The sequence below is a fragment of the Arctopsyche grandis genome, chromosome 12, assembly GCF_051622035.1.
Source record: "Arctopsyche grandis isolate Sample6627 chromosome 12, ASM5162203v2, whole genome shotgun sequence".
NCBI classification, from domain to species: Eukaryota; Metazoa; Arthropoda; class Insecta; order Trichoptera; family Hydropsychidae; genus Arctopsyche; species Arctopsyche grandis.
Window position 1 is genome coordinate 2,864,145 of NC_135366.1, and position 27,587 is coordinate 2,891,731.

The 27,587-nt window shown below is 32.7% G+C and overlaps 2 protein-coding genes across 2 annotated transcripts; one reads left to right on the forward strand and one right to left on the reverse strand.

The window, feature by feature from the left end:
- Window positions 1-722: 722 nt before the first annotated feature.
- Window positions 723-18,113, forward strand: LOC143919954 (uncharacterized). The gene is made up of 6 exons (XM_077442577.1): window positions 723-773; window positions 14,715-14,762; window positions 14,857-14,956; window positions 15,035-15,177; window positions 16,773-16,905; window positions 16,993-18,113. The coding sequence occupies exons 2-6, from the start codon at window positions 14,726-14,728 to the stop codon at window positions 17,222-17,224; spliced, it is 645 nt and encodes a 214-aa protein (XP_077298703.1). The 5' UTR covers window positions 723-773; window positions 14,715-14,725; the 3' UTR covers window positions 17,225-18,113.
- On the reverse strand, window positions 17,961-27,173 carry LOC143919942 (tRNA (uracil-5-)-methyltransferase homolog A). Its single transcript, XM_077442542.1, has 11 exons — window positions 26,971-27,173; window positions 26,658-26,828; window positions 26,434-26,586; window positions 26,042-26,362; window positions 25,835-25,972; window positions 25,643-25,758; window positions 24,902-25,013; window positions 18,875-18,997; window positions 18,610-18,802; window positions 18,289-18,509; window positions 17,961-18,219 (listed from the first exon to the last, which is right to left on the reverse strand). The coding sequence occupies exons 1-11, from the start codon at window positions 27,166-27,168 to the stop codon at window positions 18,124-18,126; spliced, it is 1,842 nt and encodes a 613-aa protein (XP_077298668.1). The 5' UTR covers window positions 27,169-27,173; the 3' UTR covers window positions 17,961-18,123.
- Window positions 27,174-27,587: the final 414 nt, after the last annotated feature.

Here is a 27,587-nt window from a genome sequence, read left to right on the forward strand (position 1 = left end):
GCCGAGCACAACATTTTGAGCATACAAAGTAGAGTAAGAGCAGTGCGCACACATAAGGTACGGTTACCTGACAACTCGTTCACAGATTTTCCGTAAACCGATGATGCGCTCCAGGCATTACGTATACGGCCATCCATTTTTTCAGCGATAACAGACGGTCTGTGAAAGAGATGGCTGCATACGTAATGGCAGAGTAAACGAGATCATGGTGAACAGACGGGATGAGAAAGAGATGGCCGTATACGTAATGCCTGGAGCGCATCATCGGTTTACGGAAAATCTGTGAACGAGTTGTCGTGTCACCATAAGGTACACGTGTCGTTAATCTGTGCTTCAGTCTGTCTGGCGCTTGTCGATCGTTTTTATTCTAACCACTTAACATTTTTATTATTCTAACCAAAAATAATGTAATTCTGACCATGAATAATATAATTCGGACCAAGATTCGAATTTTATTCTGACCAAAAGGTGATTTAAATTCTGACCAATTGATTTGTTGACGACTGTGATGTTTCTCTTTTAAGCTTTCCTCTCCGAAAAAAAATCGCTTTCGACTCATTTTTCTATTAAAATCTCTTACATCAGATATAAGAATGCCAATAATACTAGTCACAATCCTACGAGATCGTCAATGAAATCGACATTATTTACAAATTAGTTTCATGCCTGGTTTAAGGCCTCTGTTTGCCGAATACTAAACATAAATGTATATGCATATAGTACGCTTGATACATCCTCCGTATCGGACGTGCATGCAGCTCACGTCGTGCTACGTAACAGTATAATTATATTGTAACAGTAGAATATATTGCCGGTGTTGGCATATGAGCTGCCGGTACCGAGAATGTTTTGAATGGTCTGGCCCCATTTCGATCAGCACTAATATATATTTATACACCTGTTCAGAGATCGAGTATATGTACGTACTTTGATATTTCATTATTTCACGTTATTGTATTCATATACAACTTATACTACGTAGATATACGAAACGTGCTAGATATGTACATATAAAGAAGTTCTTCATCCTAATGAAGTATGATAGTATATTTATTTGGTAAATGTGTACAATGGCCTTTGTTAGCTTTTTTGTTGCAGTAATTGGCCTCGTTAAGGGGACCACTATGTTCTCATTCATAGTTCAGTACATATTCACCTACTTTCGCGCTGTTTACCTTTGTTAAAGACCGCTAGTGTATATGTAATACTGCTAGTATATACATATGTAAGTTTGTATTATTGATCTGTGTATCGTGTATTGCTATATCTTCAGAATGATTATGTTAGATATTGGCACTTGTGCTCGGTAGGGTGACGGTCCGTTCACCCTGAATGTTATAATGATTCCCCTTTTTATTGTAGGGTTTTGAATTTAAATAATTTTGTGCATGTGTTAAAGGATTTTTTGTGCCCTAGAATTTTTTGAATAATTGTGTTTGAACTTTATAAAAGGATCAAGTGAAAAATATGAGTGTAATCATATTCTTAAATATCAAATTACACACGAGGACATTTCCCTTGTATGTGTCTGTCACTTGAATTGTTTTGGAGATAGTCAACAATGATTTTTGTTTGCCAGGAAGTGTGATTCATTTTAAAAGGCGCGTTTGTATGCCCTTTGATGAAATCAGTTTAAATATACAAGGATAAAATATTGATTTATTTTTTGAATTGTTCTCCAATTTGGGGAAATTTTGTTTAAATTCTCATTCATTGTTTATATGTATGCTGCTATTAAATTATCGAGCATCTTCTGAAGTGGGTCAGTAAATATATTTCTCTTTATCGATCAATTATGAAATTAAGAGAACCTGACTTAATTTCAGCGGTTTATGTAAGTCGTTTCAAAAACGAGAAATGAAAGGAAAGTTAGTGGAAGAATAAAGCACAGAATAGTATTTTATATAATTGTAAAAAACTTCAAATGTGTTTTTTATATTTTACTTGTTAGAATTTTACTAATTAGTTCTACATTCAAATCAAAACAATAGTTGACTATAAACGTCATTAGATAGTTAATGAAAGTTAATTGTTCGTATTAGTATAGCAACTTAGTACATATCACATTTTACTATAAATTTATTATTAATCATCAATTGTATGTATATATTAGTATTCAATCATTGTGACTCACAGTAATCAATAATGTTTTATTTTTCAATTTTTCATAAAAATTTTCATTTTTATAATTATTTTCAAAACACTATTTGCTATTATTTTTTATTATATACAAAATTACTAACAGTTGCACTAGCTTCTGCCAAATCGAGTTTTTGCATTGCATTTAAAAGCAGTGGAATGTTATCAATTCTACGCCGTTATCAATATTATTGATTGCATTGAGTGAGTATTAAAAAGCAGTGGCGTGCCTTTTTCATGCATAAATTCATAAATCCTGCCGCAGGACATCAAACTATAGTTTGATGTCCTGCGGCAGGATTTTGCTAAAATGAAAGTCGAACGAAAATACTTTAAAGAAAGTTAAATAAATGTACAATTTTGGTAAAATTTTTGACATTCTATGAAAATAACTACGTACAAATGATTTATAAACTTATGATCCAGTTTCCTGTTATTCACTGTGGGATGATTGCTACATGTCATACTTTATTTATATAAAGATTAGCCGCTTTAAATGTGCTGTGTCACCATAAAATTCTATTGCGTAAGTTCTTTTTGAGTGCCTATGAAAATTATGACTAAAAAGCGGACCCAGAGCGTGTTCACATGTTGTAAATGCATTGTTAAAGGTTTTCCGAACCTTTTTTACAAATCATTTACAATAATGGAACAATAGACGGCGCGCTTCCGGTCCTACCTCTAATTATGACTCCTCGACACTGCGCTACTATTCAGTGCAGTTTAGTGCATCTTTCCGGGAACCATTCAACAGCTATGCATTTTCCGAAGCAGTCTTTCTGTCTGACACGAGGAAAAAAACTCTTCTAACACATCCTATACAAAAAAGTCTACTTCGTTCTATCGACTTGAAGTAGCTTGACATTCGTTTTCTCGACTTTTAAATTTGTTTTGTCGACTATAACTGTTTTTTATACGCATAGGTACATATTATATACAATTATTTTTGTTAATCGCCGAAACCATTTCTCATCAAGCTTTTTATTAAAGAAAACTATATTCAAACAAAATTTAAACGGAATTTAAAGCAGAATTTCCTATGCCATGGAGCAAATTAAAAATCAAATATGTATCGTATTTTTGAAAAAAAAATAAGGTGAAAAAAGTAAAAGCTAGGACTAATGTTCTTACTTTTTCACCAATTGCTCGAGTCTTACGTTGTTTGAATTTGTTCAACAATCATATTGATATTTCACCAGATAATCTATCCGCTTTTTTATTGTTTTTTGCTTTTAATATTTTTATCATTTTCAATTTTTGAATTAAATTTATTTTTTATGTAAAACTAGGTGAAACCGGCATGCATTGCAATGCTACAATAACGTGGGCAATTCCCGAGCACTTTCAAGTGCGAGGTAGGCGCGGCGCGATTATTGACACACTCGCGGCGTGATGCGTTGAAGGCGGGAGGATAGCTTTACTTTCGCGCCAGTAAAATCGTTATTACGAATATTATTTTTAAGAGGTTTTTTCACAGTTATCTTCCCAAAGTTCCACCGTAATCAGTTCAGTGGTTTAGTAGCCTATTCGAGACAAACTGACAGACAGACAGACATTCATCGCGCTTACGTAAAATAAGGCTGTGATAAAAAAAAACAGGGAGATTTTCACGGCACGCCACTGGTAGTATAGAAATAAAGTAATACAAATACAGTTTTGATCATATTCATGAATGTTGTTTCGAAGGCCTTTTCCACAAGTGTGCAATATTTTATGACTTTCTATCGTACTCATTCAATGTACGCAAATATTGGTAGCCCTATATAATATCTGTAATGCCATTAGTTCGATAACAAACCAAACAACATAACGACTATTTTTGTTCGAGCGTTGGATATGACTCGTGTTTTAAATATTTTATTATCAGTGATCGAACTGCTGATAACTTATGGATTCATTGGAACCGAATGAATCCGCTTTGAAATGTTTTTAATTGCATTTTCCAATGAATAAAATAACGCAAATCTGTCATATTCCAATATTCAATTCATTATTCATTAAACACTTGTTCACCAATTCGAATGTGTCATTTGATATAATGTTACAAAGTTCAAATCGAAATGCGTCTAAATTTTTTATTTATTTTTCAAACTTTTTATTTGATTGGAAAAAATGATCATTAGCCAGCAGTGTGACTCGCTGGTTGAGTTTATGCTTAGCAGCGAGAGGTTACCGGATTCGATCCCGTGCTAATCTTTAATGCTGCTGGTTAGACTTGGATATTTGTGACTCTAAGTCGATCGTTTCCTATCGGAGTTTGCCAATTTATCTGATTTCATTGTTGAAACCAGAGAAATGTTATATAAATAGAAGTGCCTTTACGAATAAAAAAATTGTGTCAATAATACGCGGTACGTCTCCATAACTAGGCTACAACGCACGGAATATAATCAGGGCCGTCACATATTCACTACAGAAATTAAAGTATTATTTTGATATAGATTTATTTACAATTTGAGTATATGGTGGTGTTGGGCGTTGGTGGCCAATCCGTTTCTTTTGTCACTTTTTTGTATTTGTCTGTCCTTGGGAACTCTTAAATTAACGTGTAATGTATAGTTTCAACAAAAATATGTATAATATAAAATGAACGATGTTTATATTAATTAAACATAAATAATTGGTTATTAATATAATTGAGTATTCGGCGCCACTAAGAGAAATGTTTTTACATTTATTTAAAAATATATTTTTACATTTCTCTGGTGCCACCCCTGAAATTTTATGTAGAAAGCGGGCACGATCGCCATGACACAACTGTCAAACTACGATGTTAATTGAATAATATGTTACTTAAATGATCAATTTACTTATGAAAATGTATCCCATGTTGTTTACTGTGTGTTTTTGAATGCATTGTGCAATTTTTAACGATGCACTTGCCCATCTTGCGAGTAATATAAACAAACAGAGAAGTTTTTATCGGACATACGTCGAGCACCAAGCATCAAATACGATTATTTGAAAAGGTCTGTGGACATTCCTCACTTGACAACAATATGACGCCTAAAGCCACTTCTATTATTATAACATTTCTCTGGTTTAAACAGTTTTTCCATCAAATTGGCAAAAATCATCCTACCTGCTATGTCACAATATGTAAAAAATTATGTACAAGTCTAAATCCATAGTTGTCTCTTTAATTAATTAATTTCATAGATAATTAATTAAGTCATAGTTAATTAATTAATTTTTGATTTCGTGTTCTTCAGCCTCTCGAAATACAGCGATTTATGTAATAAAAAATGCTGCAATGTTTGTAATTCATTGTCTAGGAAGGCGCATTGAGTATTAGGCCTTCCTGATATATGTATATAGGATCCGGATGTGAAGGATTCCAAGCGAAACGCACAGATTAAGTCAGAACTATTTATTATAACATGTCTTCGGGCTCGTTCTCCAACAAGTGACCATAACAACACGCATCCGGTCTCTCCCATGCATACCACACACACTCTATCTCGGCTCGTTTAAAAATCATCCCTACATGTATATATCTATAAATAAATAAAATATCAATAAGTCAATATATAATACCTAGGTATATAAGATCCGATGCGGTGCAAACGATCGAAAAGCGCCAGACAGACTGAACCACAGATTAACTGTACGTGTACCTTATGCGTGCGCACTGCTCGCACTTACACTAAGCGAAATCTACCCGAAGTCCCGACATACCTACCCTGTATATGTTCTGTGCTTCTGATATTTTAGTTCCGAATTTTTTCTTATTAAATTATTAAAAACTCGCCAACTCAATTTTAATAATTACTATTTTAATAATTGCATCTGTGCACATCGAAAGGTAACTCGTCATCTGATGTGCAATTTTTCATTCGTGAAGTCGAGAATTGCGTTTAAAGCAGCCATCCAGTTAATCTGTGGTTCAATCTGTCTGGCGCTTTTCGATCGTTTGCACCAAACCCATATAAGATCATATATCAATACATATGCACTGTATCTAACTTTTCCCGCATTAACATATTTTTTTTACTTGTTTATAACCACTTACTACGCAGTGGAGGATAAAAAAGATGTTGGCCATGGACGTTGACGAAATATAAAAGTTCGTCCTCGAATGAATTTTCTCGGTTGTAATCCTTTTTTATTGGAATTTTCGACTTAAAAACTCACAATGTCATCATCAATGGCAGAGGTCTGTTCAATCTACCGTTTCGAAATTTTCCGAACCACTTCTCAACTGTCTGGAGAGCAAAAGCACGTTCCAAATAAACGTCCTTAATGCTTTTTTATGCAGTTCCTACACTTGTTCTTTTCCTAAACTCGTATAACATATTATAATTTGGAACTGTTTGATTGTCATGTTGATGAACTGGTCAGCTTCATGAGATTCAACACGAGTCTATTTGAATGATTGCTTATTTGTTATTGTTCTTCTTTTTTTTTGTAAGACTGGTGTGATGCATTGGGACAACCTGTCAGATCACATTGGTCATTGATTTGTTATTGTTATTTGTTTGTTATTGTTACCGCTATTCTGTGTGTGTGTGTGTCAGATAACGCTCGCCGTACTATATTATTCGTTATTTTTCGACATCGATATGTACGTCACAGCTAAAACAATGCCAAAAAAATGTCGATAATAAAAAAAGAAAAAAAACTTCTATATATATACTGTTTGCTACCAATGTTTCCTCTAGACAAATAGGCGGCACTTCGACATATGTACGTCACAGTTAAAACACTGCCAACAAAACGCACGAATATAATAATAGACCAACAAAAAACTCCTATATACATATACTGTTTGCTACCAATGTTTCCTCTAGGCAAATTAGTCTCTGAGTCATTTAGGGCCATCTATTGAAAATGTATTTAATTAATTAATTTATTTATTTTTATATTAGTGTTTTATACTGTTTATATGTAAGTAGGTAGGTATATTTTACCGGTTTTTTCCATATTAAACTATTAAATATAAATTTTTATAAACAGTACATATAGAAAAAAACTTCTATATGTACTGCTTGCTACCAATGTTTCCTCTATTCCAGTGGTTCTTAGCCTTTTTGGAGGTACTGACCCCCACCAGTTTCATATGCGCATTCACCGAACCATTTTTAATTGGAATCCTTCTTAATTGGCACCTGAATTGCCATTGGTCTTGAACTCCGCCGAACCCCTTAGACTGACTCACCCTGGGGTTCGATCGAACCCAGGTTAAGAACCACTGCTTTATTCTAATAGACGGCGCTATGTCTCTGAGCATTTACCGCCATCTATTTTTATATTGTTTATATGTTGGTAGGTAAATATTTTTCACCATTTTTTTCATATTGAATAACTAAATGTAAATATTAAATTAAATATATTTAAAAGGTATTTGAAAAAACTTCGACCGCATGCGGATTGAACACAGGACCGACACTTTTCTTTTAATTTTTATTTATTTAATAACCTAATTTGCCATAACACCCATGCGTTGATATTTCGTCGGGTACAAAAATAGTTTATTATAACAATAAATAAAATAAATAATATGCCGTAAATATTTCTTTACATTATCCATTTTGAAAATTTTCTCTTACGTATAAATCGACTTGTTTAAAAGGCGTCTGATGTCAAACTGATATAGGATACTATCACATAATAAAAAATGCAACATGGCCGGAAAGAAATATTATACATCGGCACTGCCGTGCGATGTATAATATTCGTACTGGTTTTACCAGTACAGTACAGTACTGGTTTTTTGGATATTTGTCTTGGCAGCATCTATTTATTTAATACAAATGGCCAATGAATGTAGCGCTTACCCTACTGAGTGATCATATTCTGAGCGTAAATATTAGCGTCGGTATTAAAGGTAACAACAATTTCTTATACGTACATACTTTTAATGTAACCAACTCATTTGTCACAATTATTCTTTAAAATGTAAAATAATATCGCTTTGGGAAACTCTGTTTTAGGTATTTGCCAGTATTTTACAGTCACTTAGATTATACAAGCACTTAGCTCATATCATCATATGTGTGTTCATACATCAGTGGCGTCGCTAGGGGTGGTGTCGCATAAAAAGAATATTTTTTATTATTTATTAATATTTGTTAATTTTTATGATTAACGAGAGAGAAGCGCCAAAAGAGAAGCTAAGTTCACAAGTTGTTTCTGGATTGCATCTCCGTCTGACTGAATCAGTTAGGGCGAAATCACACAGGAAAGAACGACACGTCGTGTGCTTGGCTCCCCGCTGTGGGGGTTCGCCTACATTTCTTCAAATATGGGATACACAGTTATCCACCACTGTCAAGCAAGGATACAATTTTACCGAAAACACTCCAGGGGATGATTTTGGGACGGTGTGTGCTGGGCGTGCCATTTATATATGCTGGGTATGCCACAAAAAAACCATGTTCCAAGTTCCTTACTGTGTGTTTTCGCCCTTAATCTTCTTACCTTTAGGTACGTACACTGATTTCTCAGGAATTCTAAAAAAAAGCCAATTATGGCTCATATTTGATCAGGGGCGTCATTTCAGCTTTTCCCAGAGGGGGCAAAATTTTTGATCAGTTACGAATGACTTTCTAGGGGATATATTATATTATAAAATGAGTGTCCATATATGAATTTTAACTATTTCTTTCATTATTTTTATTTATATATTTTTATCAATAAAATTAACAGTAAAATAATTTTAAAGGATAAACGAGTTTTACAAAATATATGTGGAAGTTAACATTATTTTTCTGGTAAAAATCGTCGTTTTTATGTACATATACCTAACAGTGTTCTAAATAATTTCAGTATTCTATTTTTGTTGGTTTAGTATTTTAATTAAAATTCATAATAATATATTAAACAACATGAATAGTTTCGTTCATATCTAGGGGGGGGGGGGCTGCCTACACCCCCCCCCAAAATGACGTTACTATATTTGATGCTATATATAGCTGCACCAGACGGATTTCGCAGTAGCTGTATAAATACAGAAAACTGTATATATACATAAATTGCAACGAGGCGTGTAGCCGCTCGAGGACCGTCATACAAATAATATGTCGAATAAGCGTTTTTCAATTTGAATAATTTGGTGTCACCCGGTGCAGACCGCACTCCCCGCACTGACCTAGCGACGCTACTGCTACTGATATTGTATTATGTATGTAAATTTTTTGGCCTGAATTCACTCGTTGGCTACCTTAGATTTTTAAAATTAAAAGATAAGAATTATGCTTGTTGATATTCATGAAGTTTTTTTATTTTACATACATATTTTCACATATGCATATATACAAATATACCAGGAAGGCTTAACAGGTAGGCCCCAAATGCACCTTCCTGTTCCACATAATTATTACATAGATACATGTAAATCTAAATATCTGACATCTATGGTCAGTATACATATATTACAAACATCGTATTAATACGATAAATAACGATGAATAACTTTCATGTAACAATACGAATTTTATATTCGATAAACAACCACAGAGACATCTATGGTGAGCAATATGGCGAAACCTAAGATATAGAAATAACTAAAGGTTCGCAACAGAAAATTAGGAAGGAAACGCCAATTTTACAGGAATCGTTTCAATGAAAATCAGAAAAATTGGCAAATTCTGATAAGAAACGATCGACCTAGACAAATCAAGGTCTGGCTAACAGCGAGACTTAGCGGGAATTCGAACTCGTAACATCAAGTACGAAATAATTCAACATTCACCACTAAATTTAATCACGCTGCTGGTTAAATGTATGTTCAAGTGCTCCTTTAACTGATAGCAATATTATTTTGTCGCCAATAAATTGAATTGAAAATGCTCAGCAATATATAGCATTTCCTATTTATGTAGGTGAAGGAACTGACATTGAAATTTTGGACTTTTTTTTACACAAAAAAAACTTTAATTGAATGGCTTCGCATTATAATTTTCACGGTTCGCGAAACACAGTAGTAGGGGCGAAAGGCCTCCCATTGCACATACATACATACATATTACCAAAAATTCAGGGCTGTGCAGTCGCTTCAAAATTACCGACTCCACGATTTTAGTAAAATCGACTCAACTTGCCAACGTATGAAATCAATTTTCAAAATACAAAAAAAAAATCACTAAAAATCAACATGTAACCCAATTTATTAAATTATTGGTAATGAAATAGGTATAAACAAAACGTAGGTATGTACATTCATAGTGTTATGTGTAAGGGACGGCGGTCAGGTTGCTCTACGGCCAAAATAAAATGGTTTACTATTGTCAATTTCTAATGTCAACCATTTTTTTTTCGAGTGCATAATACTTAATTAACCGTTGTTAATTATATAAACATATGTTGAAAAAACATAGATTTTATTGTATTCTATTTACATATTTCAAAAATGTAAATAAAATCGATAGAGAATAGAACGATCACCGGACGTCACATTTCCTTTCATCACACGCTCTTCCGGACCCTATAGGTCATTTTTTATATTAAATAACCAGTATCTATCGTTCAGAATACGGTTCCGCGACACATCGCTCACGGACCTAACAATCAACTACATAATGCGCACGACATATCGCTCACGCGATATTACGCCTACAAATATTTCAAAGTCAGTTGAAAATACCTGTCTCGATATTTGATTCAATTGCGGAGCATTTATTCAAGCATTAAAATTTTTCATGTTCGCAAAAGAATTTATAATTAATACATTTAAAAAAATAATTGTCACTGAACGAAAATCCCTAGTGGTACGAAGAATTAATAAAAATTATAATAAACTGTACTTTGTGAATAAATTGAGATTAAACTGGGTTGTATATATTTTATTTATTTATCTGTGGTAGGATAGTGTGCTAATTCGTCACGATACGCTTAATTCAGTTTTGGAATAATTCTTGTGTAAAAAAATAACGTTTTTATACGTACGAATAATTCCATTAAGGATTTATCTGTGAGTGTAATGTCCGTGAGCGATTTGTCGCATGAGCGATATATCGTGCGCGTTATGTCGTTGAGTGCAAGGTCCGTGAGCGATTTGTCGCGGAATCGTATACTGAACGATAGATACTGGCCATTTAATATAAATACTGACAAAAATAATTACTAGTAAAATACAAGCCTTTTATTTGTAATGTAATTTAAATTCAAGATTTTATAGTGAAATTATTAGATTTCAATTTACTAGTGGATCTAGCACAAAACTTTCGTAAAATGTACATGCTATCGCATTCACCCCCCACTCGGCCCACGATGGCCAATTAGATTTCGTTTCAGTTTCGCATTGCAGTTTGGTCAAGAAATACAACATTGTTCGTGCGTATAGCTGTCGGTAGAATTTGACTTTTTTTTTTGTAGATTTTGAGTTCGTATTTCGTGTTTTAAAATATGTAAATAAATAAAATTTTAATATAACATACGTAAGTTGTTGATATTATTAATTTATTTGTGGAATACGTACCTATATATTTTATATTAATGGATATTTATATTCTTTAGACTATAAAAGTAATTGTCAACGTCATGCTATGGACAGCAAAACTTACAGTAATATTATTAAGGACCTTGCATTGAATTATATTGTAATAATATTATATAGTTAAATAAGAAATAATTTAATAAAAATAATTATTTTAGGTCCTTTCAATTTTACAACACATTGCACGAATGCGACAGCATGCTTGGTTCTCGTAAGTCTCACGCTATATCGAATCGACTATATTTGATCTTAATACTATTAATTAAATCTATATATATAAATAAAAATGAATGTCTGTGTGTGTGTGTGTGTGTGTGTGTGTGTGTGTGTGTGTGTGTGTCTCGAATAGGCTGCTAAACCACTGAACCGATTACGATGAAACTTTCAGGATTTGTTGTGTGCATTTCCGGGAAGATTACTGTGAAAAAAAAAACGGGAACGGGAATGAGTGTCATTGCAACGCAATAATTTCAAATGTGTTCGCTACCTGCGTTTTTCCGACAAATGGGAACGGGAACGAGAACGGCAATGGGAACGGGAACGGGAATTGCATGCGTTATTATGGCATTGCAACGCATGCCGGGATTCAGCTAGTTAAATAATAAAAAATTCGATTGATTGATTTTTACAAACCTCCTTTACGCTTCACTTACGATTACAATTCAGGAAAAAATTTGCCTCTCATCCGATCGTTTTCATACTTTGCCATATTGCTCATTTTGGTCATCAATATAAGTAAATACATCCTCCGCCATTACGATAGAGATAAAATATCGTTTAAGAAGCGTTTGAAGCTTGCAAATTTGAAATCTGGGTGTCGTCTATGTAGTCTTTAGTTTTATACATATGTAGATGGCGGTAGTAAAATAAAATTATTGGTATTTTTATTCAAAATAATAATTTGTACGACTCCGACTCCGCTTGAAATGCCACGACTCTGCGACTCCGATTCCACAGCCCTGTGGATTTTATTTTTATATTATGTCTGCTATGACGATCACACTTGCGCCAAGCAGTTAGTCAAATTATCACCATTAAAGTAAGTAGTGCGTTGTTGATAATTATTTTCATAATATTGCATCGTTGCTAAGAACCTTTGCTGTGATTGGTTAATGCAATATCCAATTGACCAATCAAAGATGATTAGAATTATGAACGCGCGCATTTTCTAACCTCGATATAAATTTCCTATAAATTTTCATTTCCAATTATAAAGAGTATTTCAAATTGTAAATAGGTATATGTACATATTTATGTCTAGATTATAGATATTTTAAATTCAAATAATTGATATATCACTGCCTGTTTCAATGTTGTTAATAACTGTATGATTGGTTCGGTGATTATTGCCCACAAAGCTCTCGCCCAAAAGTCACCAAAATCTACATATATGTATGTACATATAAAGGAACATCTGGCAGCCGAAAAGTCTGTCATACAAACGTGCCAAATATTCCGTAAATCAAGTGCCAAATATTCCGTATTCGCGATTTTCGTGGCAAAAATTGTCTCGGGCGATCGCAATGTGCGTAATAATCTAATTACCATATAAATTATATTATATAGTTAAATAATGTAAAAGTTTAATGTAAATATATGTAGTGTAGTAGTTTTTTTATTTCCTACATATGTATGTACTTCCAATACTTACATACATACATACAGGTGTAAATGGAAATTTTAAATGAATACATAATTCGTGCTATTTAAGTCAATATAATCACATATGTAGGTATATTATACATTATCTATAATGTATGAAGTTTTATACCGAAAATCAGCCAAACAAACAGATAAGCAAAACTAATAGTTCTAGTCTTAAGTGGGCTGGATACAGAGAAATGTAATAATAATAGAAGGGCCCTTACGAATAAATAATTGTTGTCAATATTACGCGGTACGTCTCTATAAATACGCTACAACGCACAGAACACAATCGGATCAATATACTTATAAAAATATATCCCATGTAGTTTAATATGTGTTTTTGAATGCACTGTGCAATTTTTACCGATGTTTGCCCATCTTACGAGTAATATAAACAAACAGATAAGGTTTTATCGGAAATATGTCGAGCACCAAGCATCAAATACGACTGATGCTAAAATTATTTAGGATTGTCTGTGGACAATCGTCACTTGACAACAATATAACGTCTAAAGCCACTTCTATTAATATAAAATTTCTCTGGCTGGATACCCGAAACCTTAATTTTGTTGCAGTTCCTTTCTTCGGTATAAATATTGAGTGAATGCAACAATATATATCAATATATATTGAGTGAGTGCGACAGTTGCGCCTCGACCAGATAATACGTATTTTAAATCGACAAAATCGAGGTTTCGTATTCTCCAGTTTTCTCCTCGGAAAGTGGACCAATTTAAAAAAAAATTTCATCATCGGTATGAGAAAGATATTTCCTATGTTTGTGTGGTCGTATTTTTTTTTAAATCAACCGTTAAATAAGCACGCCGGACTCTTTTCGTGGGTGTAAAAAAGAGGTGATTTTATAGATGTTTGGCGGCTCGTAACTCCTATAAAAAATAACTAATCAAAAAAATAAAACCACAGAAACATGCCAATTGTGGATATCCATAGCATATTAAAAAATAATTTCTTTAGTGCCATTATTGAGGAAGAGAGAAGTGTAATACGTTTGTATGGACAAAGCGCTGGTGTACAGCCCTCTTAAGTATTTGGATTTTAGAATTGAAAAATTACGTTGACAAAATACTAGTATGTTCCTAATGAATGCTATTAGTCAGCAGGGCGTATACGATTTCACTTTTAGCTTGAAAATCCAATTGAGATCTTATTAGAATTACTGTAGTAAGTCTATTACTACATTACTGTAATCTTCTGTATATTTTGAAAACAATTAGCTATGCCCCAAAATTTAAAGCAATCAAAATGCTTCTGCTCACACATTACAATGCCTCATATTACATATGTACATCGGTATATACATGTAAATATATTTCTAAAATAAGATTTTGCAATTGAAAAACATCAGCAATATATTCCATTGAACACTTGTGTAACTACGTATTTGCATGAAGGCAAATTTCAATTTACACCGTTGTGCATGTCATTGTGGTCTTTTCAACATCTTTTATCTAATTTTTTTGTTATTTTCAAGGCGACAGAGTGATGATTTTTCAATTTGTCATAGTGATTGTATTAGCAAGTTAGTATAATTTATCTACGTAATTTATTACACTGCCATGCCGTAATATATATTATGTATGATTTTAATGTTCTTATCGGTTTATCTTGTTTAGCATCAGTTTTAACATGCACACAGCATGATGACTGCATCACACGTCCACCCCAAGTGGAAACTTTTCCCGTCTCCGAAGATAAAATTTCAGAGTTTTGCAGGTCTGTATTTTGATATTTTGATCATAAAGGGCAATGTTAATTGTTAAATTTTGTGTTTGTCTTTTTTTTTCTTTTCAGAGAGTACCACGAATATAATAAGTGCGTAGTTTCGTGGGCAGATCGGTGTATTTCTGGAATTGAACGAATACAGTTTGACGTGCTGACGGATAAGTCAATGAAATTTTTGAAAACGTTGTGCACAAACGATACATTTAAAAATGGTTAGTACACAAGTTCTAAATATATGTGTATAATATGTATAGATTAGAGATTTTCCAACCTTTGGAGTCATTAGTAGAATGCATAATGACTGTAATTTTAATATACAGCTTCGGAAGTCCGTGATTTGGGTGTTTCAATAGATGAGTAATCTTTGTGACAACATATGTACATCCACACTACCAAAGGCTCCAATAGTTACATTCCGTATCCTTGAGCACAACCTCCACAATACCTAATTGTTCAATGTAATAAACCGGACAGACTCAATATTTCCATAATTCGATAATTGAATTATCACGCACATTGCGACCGCCCAAAAGACAATTTTTGTCATGTAAATCGCGACTACGGAATATTTGGCACTCAAGATCTGGTTAGCATGATAGTTATCGTTAGTATGATGGACTTTTCGGCTGCCAGATGTTCCGTTATAGAGATTTTAGTGACTTTTGGGCGAGCGCTTTGTGACCAATAATCACTGAACCCCATAATTCATCCCAGTTAATTATCTTTAAATCATTGTGTTCCTTTAAATTTCATTTATTATCGGTGTTTTATCCATTCACATGTCAATTGAAGTTAAACAATGTTAACCCTTTGAGTGCTGAAGCCCGCCACTGAAAAATTTAGAACTAGACTTATTTAAAAATACAATAGAAAGTCGGTATAAAAATTGTAGCTAATCCAAAAAAACCCTAGATCAGTACCGCCGAAGTTTTTTAAAGGTGTGTTTAGACTCTCTAATACATCTTGCAACATTATAAAATAAATAAAAGCCTATTAATGAATGCATTTTTCCAAAACTAGTTCCATACAAAATGTAATGCTCACAATCTAAAATACTCAGCAGTTAGAGATTTACATCGGCAAATTCTGCTATGGTTATAAATTCAGAAATTTCGGTATAAACCAGTCTTTATAAACATTGACACGGATGACATGTTCAATGCTACCTGTAAAAGGCATAGCGGGTAGTATTCTTGTTTATTTTTTACATATTCCAAAAACAACGCCTATCGGCGTATTTCAAACTCATGAACTTGTTGGCACAAAGCCGATCGGCTATCAGCATTCAAAGGGTTAATGTGAAAAGTTACTAAATCGCACTGATAAAATATGAAAACCGGAATACACCTATTATCTGTGAGTGTAATGTCCGTGAGCTATATGTCGTGCGCATTATGTAGTTGATTGTTAGGTCCGTGAGCGATTTGTCGCGAAACCTTATACTGAACGATACATACTAGCCATTTAAAATAAAAGTGACCTATAGGGTCCGGAATTGACACCTTTGCATTCATTTATCAAATAATTTCTAACTTGTCATATAAATATCTATTTGTATAAATTTTTGGTACAATTTATCAATTCATATACGCCCATTACTTACATTACAAACATCTGTTTTAATAAAGAGTATTATGTTCACTCAAATCATACGCCTACTGCAAAAAAATTGTCTGTACCTCTTCCTGCGAGTAATGTTCACATAATTTTTCACGTGCTTCTAATTTGATCTGTATTGAGCAATGTCTGAATGATTCCATAGTTGAATAGAGAACATTTCTCAAATGTGCATTTAATTACATTTTAGATTATCTGAACGAGAAGGAAACATTTGAAAAGATAGCAGATCAATGGAAGAAATGCCAAAATACTTATGCAATGACAGTTGCGGACACGCAAAAAGATCCCGCCGTGAATAAAACCATCAATGAAATTTGCTGGTAGAATTATATGATACTAAAAGTATATATGGCGCTTATTGAACAAACATTCGTTTATATTAACTATGATATGTACTCCTTTTGCAGCGCTAAGGATGAGTTTCACAGCTGCATCGACTCGTTGTGCAATAACGAATGTTCCAAAGACGGAAAATCATTATACAACAGCGTTATACAAATGATGAGAGAGGCGTCCGAAGTTCTCAATTGCGAAAACAATCCCTCGTACAAATCAACCTGCAAAAGTTCTGCATCATACGCCACAATCAGCATAACTCTCCTGTCGCTTGTGATGCTTCTTCAGATATTTTCCAAATAATCTGATTCAAATTTAATTTATTATATTATTTATGTGCTTATGTTTAAGTCGCTGTGTTTATATATTTTATAATGTTTTGGTCTTTATATACATATATGTACCAAAATGTGATAGAAACATAAATGAAGAATGGGTGTGTATTATGTATTAACCGGGGCTGTGGAGTCTTAGTCGTAAAAGATCAACTGACTCCGACTCTTTTATTATTAATTTCTTTATTATGATAACCAGTCAACCAGTCTCCAATTTTATTGAAATAAATCCACTAATAAATTCGTTTATAAAAATCATGAATTTAAATTACATTATAAATAAAATCGTTGAATTTTACGTATTTTGATATCTTGTGGCCAAAACCGATTGTTTCCTTGTTCTTTTATTTTATATTATTAAATTTATTTGTTTTTTTAATAAATTCATACTCATACACTATGAATGTACTAACTTTATATTGATATCTATTTCATTACCAATAATTCAAGATATTTTTAGTGATTTTTTACATTCCTTTAATTTATTATATTTTGAATATCGCTTTTATTTCTATTACTTATAATTTTATTCGTTGGCAAAAAAGATCGAAGGAGTCGGTAAATTTTGAACCGACTCCACAGCCCTGGTATAAAAAGTCCAATAGTAGAAACGATACCCTAAGATGCCACTTTTGATTAGTGGGAATAATCCTTTTCCTATAACAAGTCAAAGAATAATTTATGCATAAAACTGTAAATCTTTAGATGGCTGCTATTAATTTGTAATTAACAGTATTAGAGTATAATATTTATTCTTAGAATTTTGTAGATATTGTATTTTATATGATTTATATCGATATTACATTTTATATAGCTTAATAATAAAAAATAAAGAAGAAGCATATAGTTATACACGTATATTCTTTGTTATTCACAATTTGAAGGTACATTTTTAGGCTCGACGTCGACATTTTCAGTCGTAATCGACGAACTCTCAGAGGGTGTGACCGTCGGCTCGTCCTCCTGTAATGTAAATTTATAATCAAAATCTTACAATAAACAGTATAGTACAAGTGCGAAATATATATTTGCCTCGAGTCTTTCAAACAATAGAACCATTTCGGTATGCTTTGTAAAGGGAAACATGTCGACGGCTATCGCTTTCGTGAGAAAGAACGGATCACCGTGCATTGTCTTAGAGCTGGCCCTACCCAAGTCGACAAAGTTCTTCATCGCTGCTGCTGGATTGCACGATATATACACAACCCTTTTGATATTTTGTATGCGACGTAATTGCACCACGGCACGCATATCTTTAAATAAAAAATGAATATTTATTACATACATAATGATTCAAATGTTTCCTTGTGTACGGAATTGATTGATTGATGAAAATATTTGTATAATACTGACGCAAGCCTGATCTGGGTGGATCTACTATGGCGATAACATCTTCGTTTTTCGCTCTAGCAACAACCGAAGACAGAATATCTTCAGCTTTGCCGCAGAAAAACTCAGCATTCTTGCACTCGTTGAATGTGGCATTCGATCTAGCGTCGTCTACGGCTTCTGAAACCATCTCCAATCCTAATACTTGATCGCAATGCTGCAACGATATATATAAATCAATTAAAAATACATTCTGAACATTGTTTGAGCGTTAAATAAAAATAGTCACCTTGGAAAAACACAGTCCAATAGTACCGGTTCCACAACATATATCAATGACGGTAGAATTGTTTTGGGAATCTGATAAATCAATGGCACTTTGGTATAAAATTTCCGCTGCTCCTGTATTTACCTGAATGATACAAAGAATTTATTTTGTATTATTTGAAAATCGAAACGAAATAAAAAATGCTAATGTGGACTTTATCTATGTATTTGAGGAATATAAGGTCACAAACAAAATTCGATAATTAAGCATACACATTCTGGTTATGAGAGCATTTTCGATGCAAATTGAGCGCAAATGTAGGGAAACTTTCACAGGAAAAAAGTTCTACTTCCGGTTGTAGGATTTTGTTCGAAATTATTTTAATACTTAAAATCACTATAATTATTATACACATTAAATATAAAGAAAATCAAAATAATTTAAAAGTTCAAAATAAAATAATTAAATATTGTTTAAAAAAAAATGCTACTTTCGGTTTGTGAATTTTGACCAAAACCTTATCAGCTCTAAGTTAGTACATAAAGAATACAAATATAAATTTTCGGCTTGATATGTTCAGGGGTGTGGATAGAATCGTGGTCACAACATTTTTGACTCTTCTAAGAGGAAAAAATCCCACTTCCGGTTTATTAAATTAAGTGATTTTTTTTTTATTTTCATCACATTGATACAAGAATTATACTTTTTCGTGAAGATCACACGTGTTTAAGGGGTATAAAAAATTGAACAAGATTAAACTGCCACTTCCGGTTGACGGATGCTTACCAAATTTTCTACATAACTTGGTATTACGCTTAAATTTCTAAATATGAAATTTCAGTTCAATAAATCAAAAGGTTTCTGAGAAAAACATCAAAAACCTCGATTCTCTAGAGTAAAAGTACTACTTCCGGTTCAGATAAAAATATTTAAAAAATATAAAGTTATAAAAATTATTATTTCTATTACATGTGAAAAAATTTCAGTCCGATTCAGTTAGTGGTTTGGGGGATAATTGAATTCAAAAACTTAAAATAAAGAGGACACCTATAAGGGGAGGTACCATTTCCGGGCAACTTAAAAATTTGAAAAAAATTTACGGCGTGTCGATAAGAATTTCAGTAACCGATACTATATTTCAGTTCGATAGGAATAATGGTGTTCAAAAAATCCCCAAAATACGCAGACACACATTTTTCTAGATCATGAAAACATGATCAGTGATCGGTTCTGAGTTCGAATCAGTCAAAATCTCGAGTTCGAATTTTCACATGATCACAAAACTTCATCTATTGTTACTACGTACATAGATAAAGTAAATATATACTAATAAATATATATATATATATATATATATATATATATATATATATATATATATATATATATATATATTAACCAGCTGGTTAATATAATATATATATATATATATATATATATATATATATATATATTATATTAACCAGCAGTATGGCTCGGTGGTTGCGTTTATGTTTAGGACCGAGCAGTTACCAGGTTCGATTCCATACTAACCTTTAATACTACTAGTCAGACTTGGATATTTGTGACTCCAAGACGATCGTTTCTTATCAGAGTTTGTCAATTTATCTGATTTCATTGTTGAAACGGTTCCTCCATAAAATTAGCAAAAATCATCCTACGCGCTGTCACAAATATCTGAATTTGATTTATGTATAATAGGTAAAAATTTATGTAAAAGTCTCTATGGATTCATTAATTAATTAACTGTTAATTTCGTGTTCTTCAGTCTATCGAAATACAGTGATTTATGTAATAAAAATGCTGCAATGTATGTAATTAATTGTCTAGGAAGGCGCATTGGAGTCTACCTGTTAGGCCTTTCTAGTATATTTATTTTATTTATTTATATATATTTTAGCTATCAAGCTAATTTAAAAAAAAATACATCTTAATTATTATACTTAACTCTAAAATTTATAATTAACTTATATGTACTGTCCCTCACAGAGGTGTCTCTTCGCACCTCGCAGGAATGCATCCATGTTTTTAGCAGACCTGACGCACTCAGGGAGGGCATTATACATGAGCACACCCCTGTGAAAAACACCCCCAGCCGTCTTATTCTTTCTTACTCTACTTACAACTAGTTTGTCCTTATTTCTAGTATAAAAACTATGTTTATCTCTATTCCTTATTATATAATCATCAAAATACTTAGGTAATAACTTATGATCTAACTTATAAACAAAAGACAATGTACTAATATTTAGACTAATTCTAATACTCATCCATCCTAATTCATCTAACATACTTCCAATACTCTTAAATCTACTCACATTCAAAATAGCTCTCATAGCTTTATTCTGTATTTTTTGCATTTTTTCTAAATCTTGGCCACTAAACAAATTAAGCACAGTGGCACAATAAACCACATGTGGCAAGACAATTGAATTAAACACTAAAATTTTACTTTTTTTACTTAAAATATTTCTTAATCTACATAATACACCAACTTTTCTAGCCATTTTTTTTATTATATAGTCAGCGTGCATTTTAAAATTTAGTCCTGAATCTATGTATACACCTAAGTATTTTATATTTTCAACTTTTTCAATTAACTTATCATCAATTCTAATTTCATTCAATATATTTTTATTTTTACCATTCAACCACATCATTTTTGTTTTATTCACATTCAACTTTAATTTATTTTCACACAACCAGTCATTCACATAATTTAATTCTATATTTAAAATCTCAGACATTACATCAACATTCTTTCCAATTATATATATCAATGTATCATCTGCAAACAAATGTATTTTACACATCTTAATTACCTTAACAATATCGTTTATATATAATATAAATAATAAGGGTCCCAATTTGGACCCTTGCGGCACTCCATGAGGTGTTACAAATTCAGAGGATAACACCTTATCAATTTTTACTCTTTGCCTTCTATTATTTAAGTATGATTGAAGCCACTTTAATACTATACCATTTATTCCTAACTTATATAATTTTTGTAATAAAATATTCCTATCTACTGTCTCGAACGCTCGCTTAAAATCTAGAAAAACTGCTCCAACAACCATGCTAGATTCATCCATCGTCTCCATCCAATCAGAAACCACCAATTGGATAGCAGTTTCTGTTGAATGTTTCACTCTAAATCCAGACTGTTCCACAACCAAACAATCATTTATACTAATGAACTCTTTCAATTGAATCATAACGATTTCCTCCAGCATCTTCTCAACAATTGGTAACATATTGATGGGCCTCATTTCACTGGCTTTATGTGTGCCCGTAACCTTTGGTACCGGTACAATAGTAGACACCTTCCATGCATCCGGGACGGATCCCACTTCTAACGATTCATTTATTAATTTCAGTAACTGAGGTCCAACCATGTCCCAAGTGTTGATTAAAATATCTAGAGTCAATCCATCCATACTAGAAACTGATTTCATGCCCTTCAATACACCATTTAATCCCTCCATTTCCACTAATTTAAACCTTTCAAACTTATTTAAACCCAAATTAATATCATCATTCACACTATTATGCCTTGTTTGTATTGAATTAACTATATCATTCACACTATTGATGTAAAACTCATTCAATCTTTCAACCATATCCTCTTTATCATTATATACTACTCCCTCGACTTCTAATTCATTCAAAGAAACATTTTTTCCCCCGGAAATCAAAGTTTTAATTATTCGCCACATTTTTGTGGGATCTTTTTTTGCACCATCAATATTTCTTTCATGCCAATCCCTCTTCGCATTACGTAAAACATTCACACATTTATTCCTCTTTCTTTTATACTCTAACCAAGCCTTTTCTAATTGGATTCCATCCATAGCCTTAATAATTTTATATCTTTTATAACTAACATTCTTATCAACTAAGCTTTCCTTTACTTCCTTGGTAAACCAAGGTTTCAGCTTATGCTTATGCATGATTCTTGTGGTTTTTACGCATTTACTTTTAGAATATGTTATATTACGATACATTATCTCCCACATTTCATTCACACTATCACCATCCTTTCTCCATACACACTCCTTTAACAATTCATTCATCAATTGATAATCAATGTTTTCTCTTTCAGTCACCTGCATATTTTTAAGTCCTCCGTTACTAAACCGCTGTCCCAAAAACATGTTGACAATAGAATGGTCTCCTATTCTCGGTACATCTTTCACCTCACACCGCAGATCCATTATATTTGTTATAACCAAATCAATGAGAGAGCTTGATAAATTATTCACTCTCGTTGCTTCCGTCACTTTTTGTTTAAAACCCAATTCATTTACCCAATTTCTCAACTTTTTTACATAAAATTCTTCTGTCTGTAACCAATTAAAATTCCAGTCCCCAAACATAATTATATTTTTACTCACATCTATACTTCTTTCACTCAATTCTTCTAAAAATTTAAGAAATCTTCCACTTCTACCATTCGGAGAGCGGTAAATTACTAGCAAAAACACAGTAACTCCATTCACAAGCAGATCCACACCAATTGTCCAAAACTCACCATCAACCTTATTAACTATTACATTACCGTAACTTAAATCATCCCTTAAATACAATAGTACCCCACCCGTATGTCTAGAATTAGAGTCACATCTCAAAACACAATATCCATCTATATTCAGCTCAAAATCTTCAAAATCACTAGTTACATGCGTTTCACTTAAACCTATAAATAATGGTTTTTGACTTACAGTTAAACTCCAAACCTCATCCTTGTGAGCAAAAAAACTTTGTACATTTATACTGATACCTTTTGGTGGTTGCTATATATTATTATACTTAATTCTATTTCTCATTAATTCTATATTTCTTTTATATACACTGCACTTAGTGTCCAACGGTCCGTGATTTGTGTTCAAATTTAATTTTAATTTATTATTACTTTTAAAGCAATTATTACATTTTATTATTTTATTGTTACATCCCTCGCTTTTGTGCCCTTCTTCTCCACATTTCGCACATGTCACCTTGTTTCTACAATCCACCGCTTTGTGATTAAATCCGTAACAATTTAGACATCTTAGAATATTAATTTCTTCAAAAACCCTACATCTATCCCAATTTATATTTACTTTTCCATCTTCAATAAATCTTTTAAATGTATTGCAATCTACTTCCACTATCGCATTATATTTATTATTTTTTCTACTTTTCCATATTTTTAACACCTTCAGTTCACCATCATTTATAACTTCTTGATTTTGATTCATCAAACACTCAGCCAACTGTTCACTTGTAAGTTCCTCCGACATATCTACAATTTTAATTTTGGGATTTTTTAATTCCCCTCTTTTAACATTATAATTCTCCCCTAATTTATTTTCTACTTCTTTTATTAATTTAATACTATCCTGTGCACTGTTACACGTTACAGCAATGCCCCCTTTACCGATTTTTTTAACCCCTTGTATTCCTATTTTTAGTTCCTTTGGTTTTATTAAACTTTTGCATTCCTCCTTTGTTTTGTCCGTTTCTTGGATTTTTTTCGGAACAATTATTGTTATGTCTTTATTATTCTTCTTAAGTGCATTTGCATAACTATTTTCACTCTTATTTACACTTTTTAAAATGTTTAATTCACTGTTGGTTTTTATTATATTTATGTCTTTTTGTATATTGTTTTTCAAATTTTTAAATTCACTTCTTAATTCACATATTACATCCAAAAATTGTTCCTTATCATTATTTTCATTTTCACAAATATATTCAACTAATTTTTTTACTGATGTAATTAAAAATGTCTTATTGTCATTTGATATACTGTTAGTTTTTGTGGTCAAAATGTCCATAATTTTTTTTTCAATTGTTATTACTTCACTTATGCGTTCTGATGCCATTATTATACACTTAGAACGTACACATAATTATATATTACAAATTTATTTTTAATTTTTTAATTGTTACAATTTCGTTGTCCAAATCGCCACACACGTAATCAACGTCTGTACACGATCACGACACGAACGATACTGTGTCTATGTAAAATAAATAAAATATACAATGCGATGCAAATACCTGGAAGAAAGACTGTGGCGATATTCTAAACTTAAGTCCGTGTATATAGTCGAAGATATGCGTCTCACCAAAAAGATGTTCTACGTTGGGAGTTGGCACACCAAATCCCGTACTGAAAGATGATAGTTAATCATTTATTAATTTTTTATAACAACAGTGATCTCGGTTACTACAAATCGAGAACAAAATTTAAATACAATTACAGATAAGTTAACCCTTTGCCCGCGGCAATAAATATAGCGAACAAGCCCTGTACGCGGCACCTTTTTCGCAAATTTGGCAATCGAGTTTTCGACCTTAAATACAGATTTTAATATTTACTCAAGTAACCAGTTATGTTAATTAACACATAAAGTATTATTTTAAACAATAAAATACATAATATATCTCGTAGTTTTGGATTAATCGTCAAATAATCATTCTTTATAATTGTATGAAGACGTGACGTCACATAAACGAGGTTTCAGTATGGTTCCACAAAAACTAATTTTTTGACTGGTATATATTCATTTTAAGCAAATTGAATAGATGGCATTCAACTCTCAGTAATATATTCAACCAATTTTGAACCTTAAAACAGTTGAAATAGGCGCATATAAGGCTCAAAATCCCGTGCAAAGTTCAGAAATTCTATGGAAGACAGCCGCGCTACAGACTTGTCGCCCAAAGCTTCCATAGAAGACGGCCGCAGGCAAACGGTTAAGTATTGATTTCTATATTAAATATGTTTATGTATTATACCGTTTTGGTAGTCTCAAAAAGTATATGGATTTTATGCCGTGTTCTTTGACATTATCATTGGTTAGGTATTCCACTAACGATTTATTCAAATCGCTTATAACTTCTTCAGAAAGATCCTAAAACACACTTCATTAGAACAGCCGTATCGCAATATTGTATTCTATACATTCAACATTACATAAAGATGCTAACTTGGGAACATAACGATATGATCAACATTAAATCGTTATTATGCACCGATTGTCTGACGGTGAGCTGCTTCCAAAATCCACTGTGATCTTCTGGTGAATAAGCTTTCAATTCACTCGAACGGACGAATTCTTGAAACAACTTTTACATAAATTAAAACAAGGAATTGAATTTCATATACAAAATACAAATAAACTCGCACGTAATTACCAAAACAGCTTTTTTCATCTCTTTGGGAATATGGCACAAATTATCTACGGGAGCAACGCCGGTGAATCCGCTCACATAACTTCCTAATCTAAAGCCGACAGTTGGTAAATTGGTTTCAATATCAAATCCGATTGTAAATTCACACTTATTTCTATACTCTTCTATTTTTGGAGCAGTCTTAATTGGTCCGAACTCGCATATAAGGCCGTCGTGTATTTTCCTTTTTTTTGAAATCAAATCTCTAAGATCTTTATTCATAATCCAAAGCTCGTTGCCTAATTTAAGAAGAACATCTCTCATCGATTTTTGTTTCATTTCCACCTAAAATTGAATTACATACATATAATTAGTACTAGTTATTATTATGATTCGGTAGATTAATTGATATTAACCTGCTTGTCGTATTTTATATTCCAATAAGGAATTGAACTATCTTTCAATTTTTCTTCTTGCGATCTGGTGTCAATTTTCTTAGCAGAATTTTCACTATCTGCCGCTTCTGATTTTCTCTTCTTTACCAGAGGATCTGGCGTCGGAAGAGCAGTCTTCAAAATAAAAATATTAATCAAACAAATGTGGTCATCATCGTAATCCAGTCTATTAAGATTATTTTTACCTTGCAGACGAGTTTACTGCCTTTCCATTGATAACCATCGAGGAGGGATATTGCTTTGGTTTTTTCGTCTTCGTTCGGAAAGCAGACGAATAGGTATTTACTTTTTTTATGTGGAGGTTTTACTTTCACTGGATTTAACTTCAATTTTGAAGTCAAAAGTTTCCTAAATTCCTGAAATTTTACACAAATAATGTTAAATCTCATCGATTCTAATAATGGAGAAGTACTGAGGATGAAAGGCCACTAATTTCTAGGTCTGTATGATCGAAACTTATTTTTTAGGTTATGTTGTTTATTTGTTTATATCACTCACGCTGATTCCGTAGAACTTTGGAAGGTTATTCACTTCTATTTTGAAACGTTCTGATGAGAATCCGCCAGTTTCTAAATAAGAAAACTCGTCCATAACAGCCGGCTTATCATCAGGCGTAGTCATCACAAAAACACGAGGCTGAACATCAACTGTCAAACACGCGTTGGCAGTTGTCGTAGCAACTAAGAAGTCGACCATTGAATGGACACGACCTCATTTAATATAACATTTATATTTAAAGCATTATAGGACAGGAGGTTATATTGTGACCGTAACCCGGCCTATGGAAACTCGTTGTAGATAACAGAGGAAATTTATTTTCTTCAGTATATAAGTTTATTGTCAGTACAGAAAATTCACGGGGAAGTGGGCTAGTTGCCTGCTTCAGGGAAAAGCCTAACTGAACTGCCGTCTGTGGCTGCTGTACTGGTTTATATATGGGCACGGTGATGTCATCTTGTTCTCGGGGATTCCTCCGGGTTCAAGGGTTTCCATTGTGTGGGTGTGCCACAAGGTTGCTTGATGGGTATTCATCTGGAGCAAGTCGAATCGCCTTTATCGGTGGTCTGGATATGGGTGAGGAGATGTCATCTCGTTCTCAAAGATTCTTCTAGGCT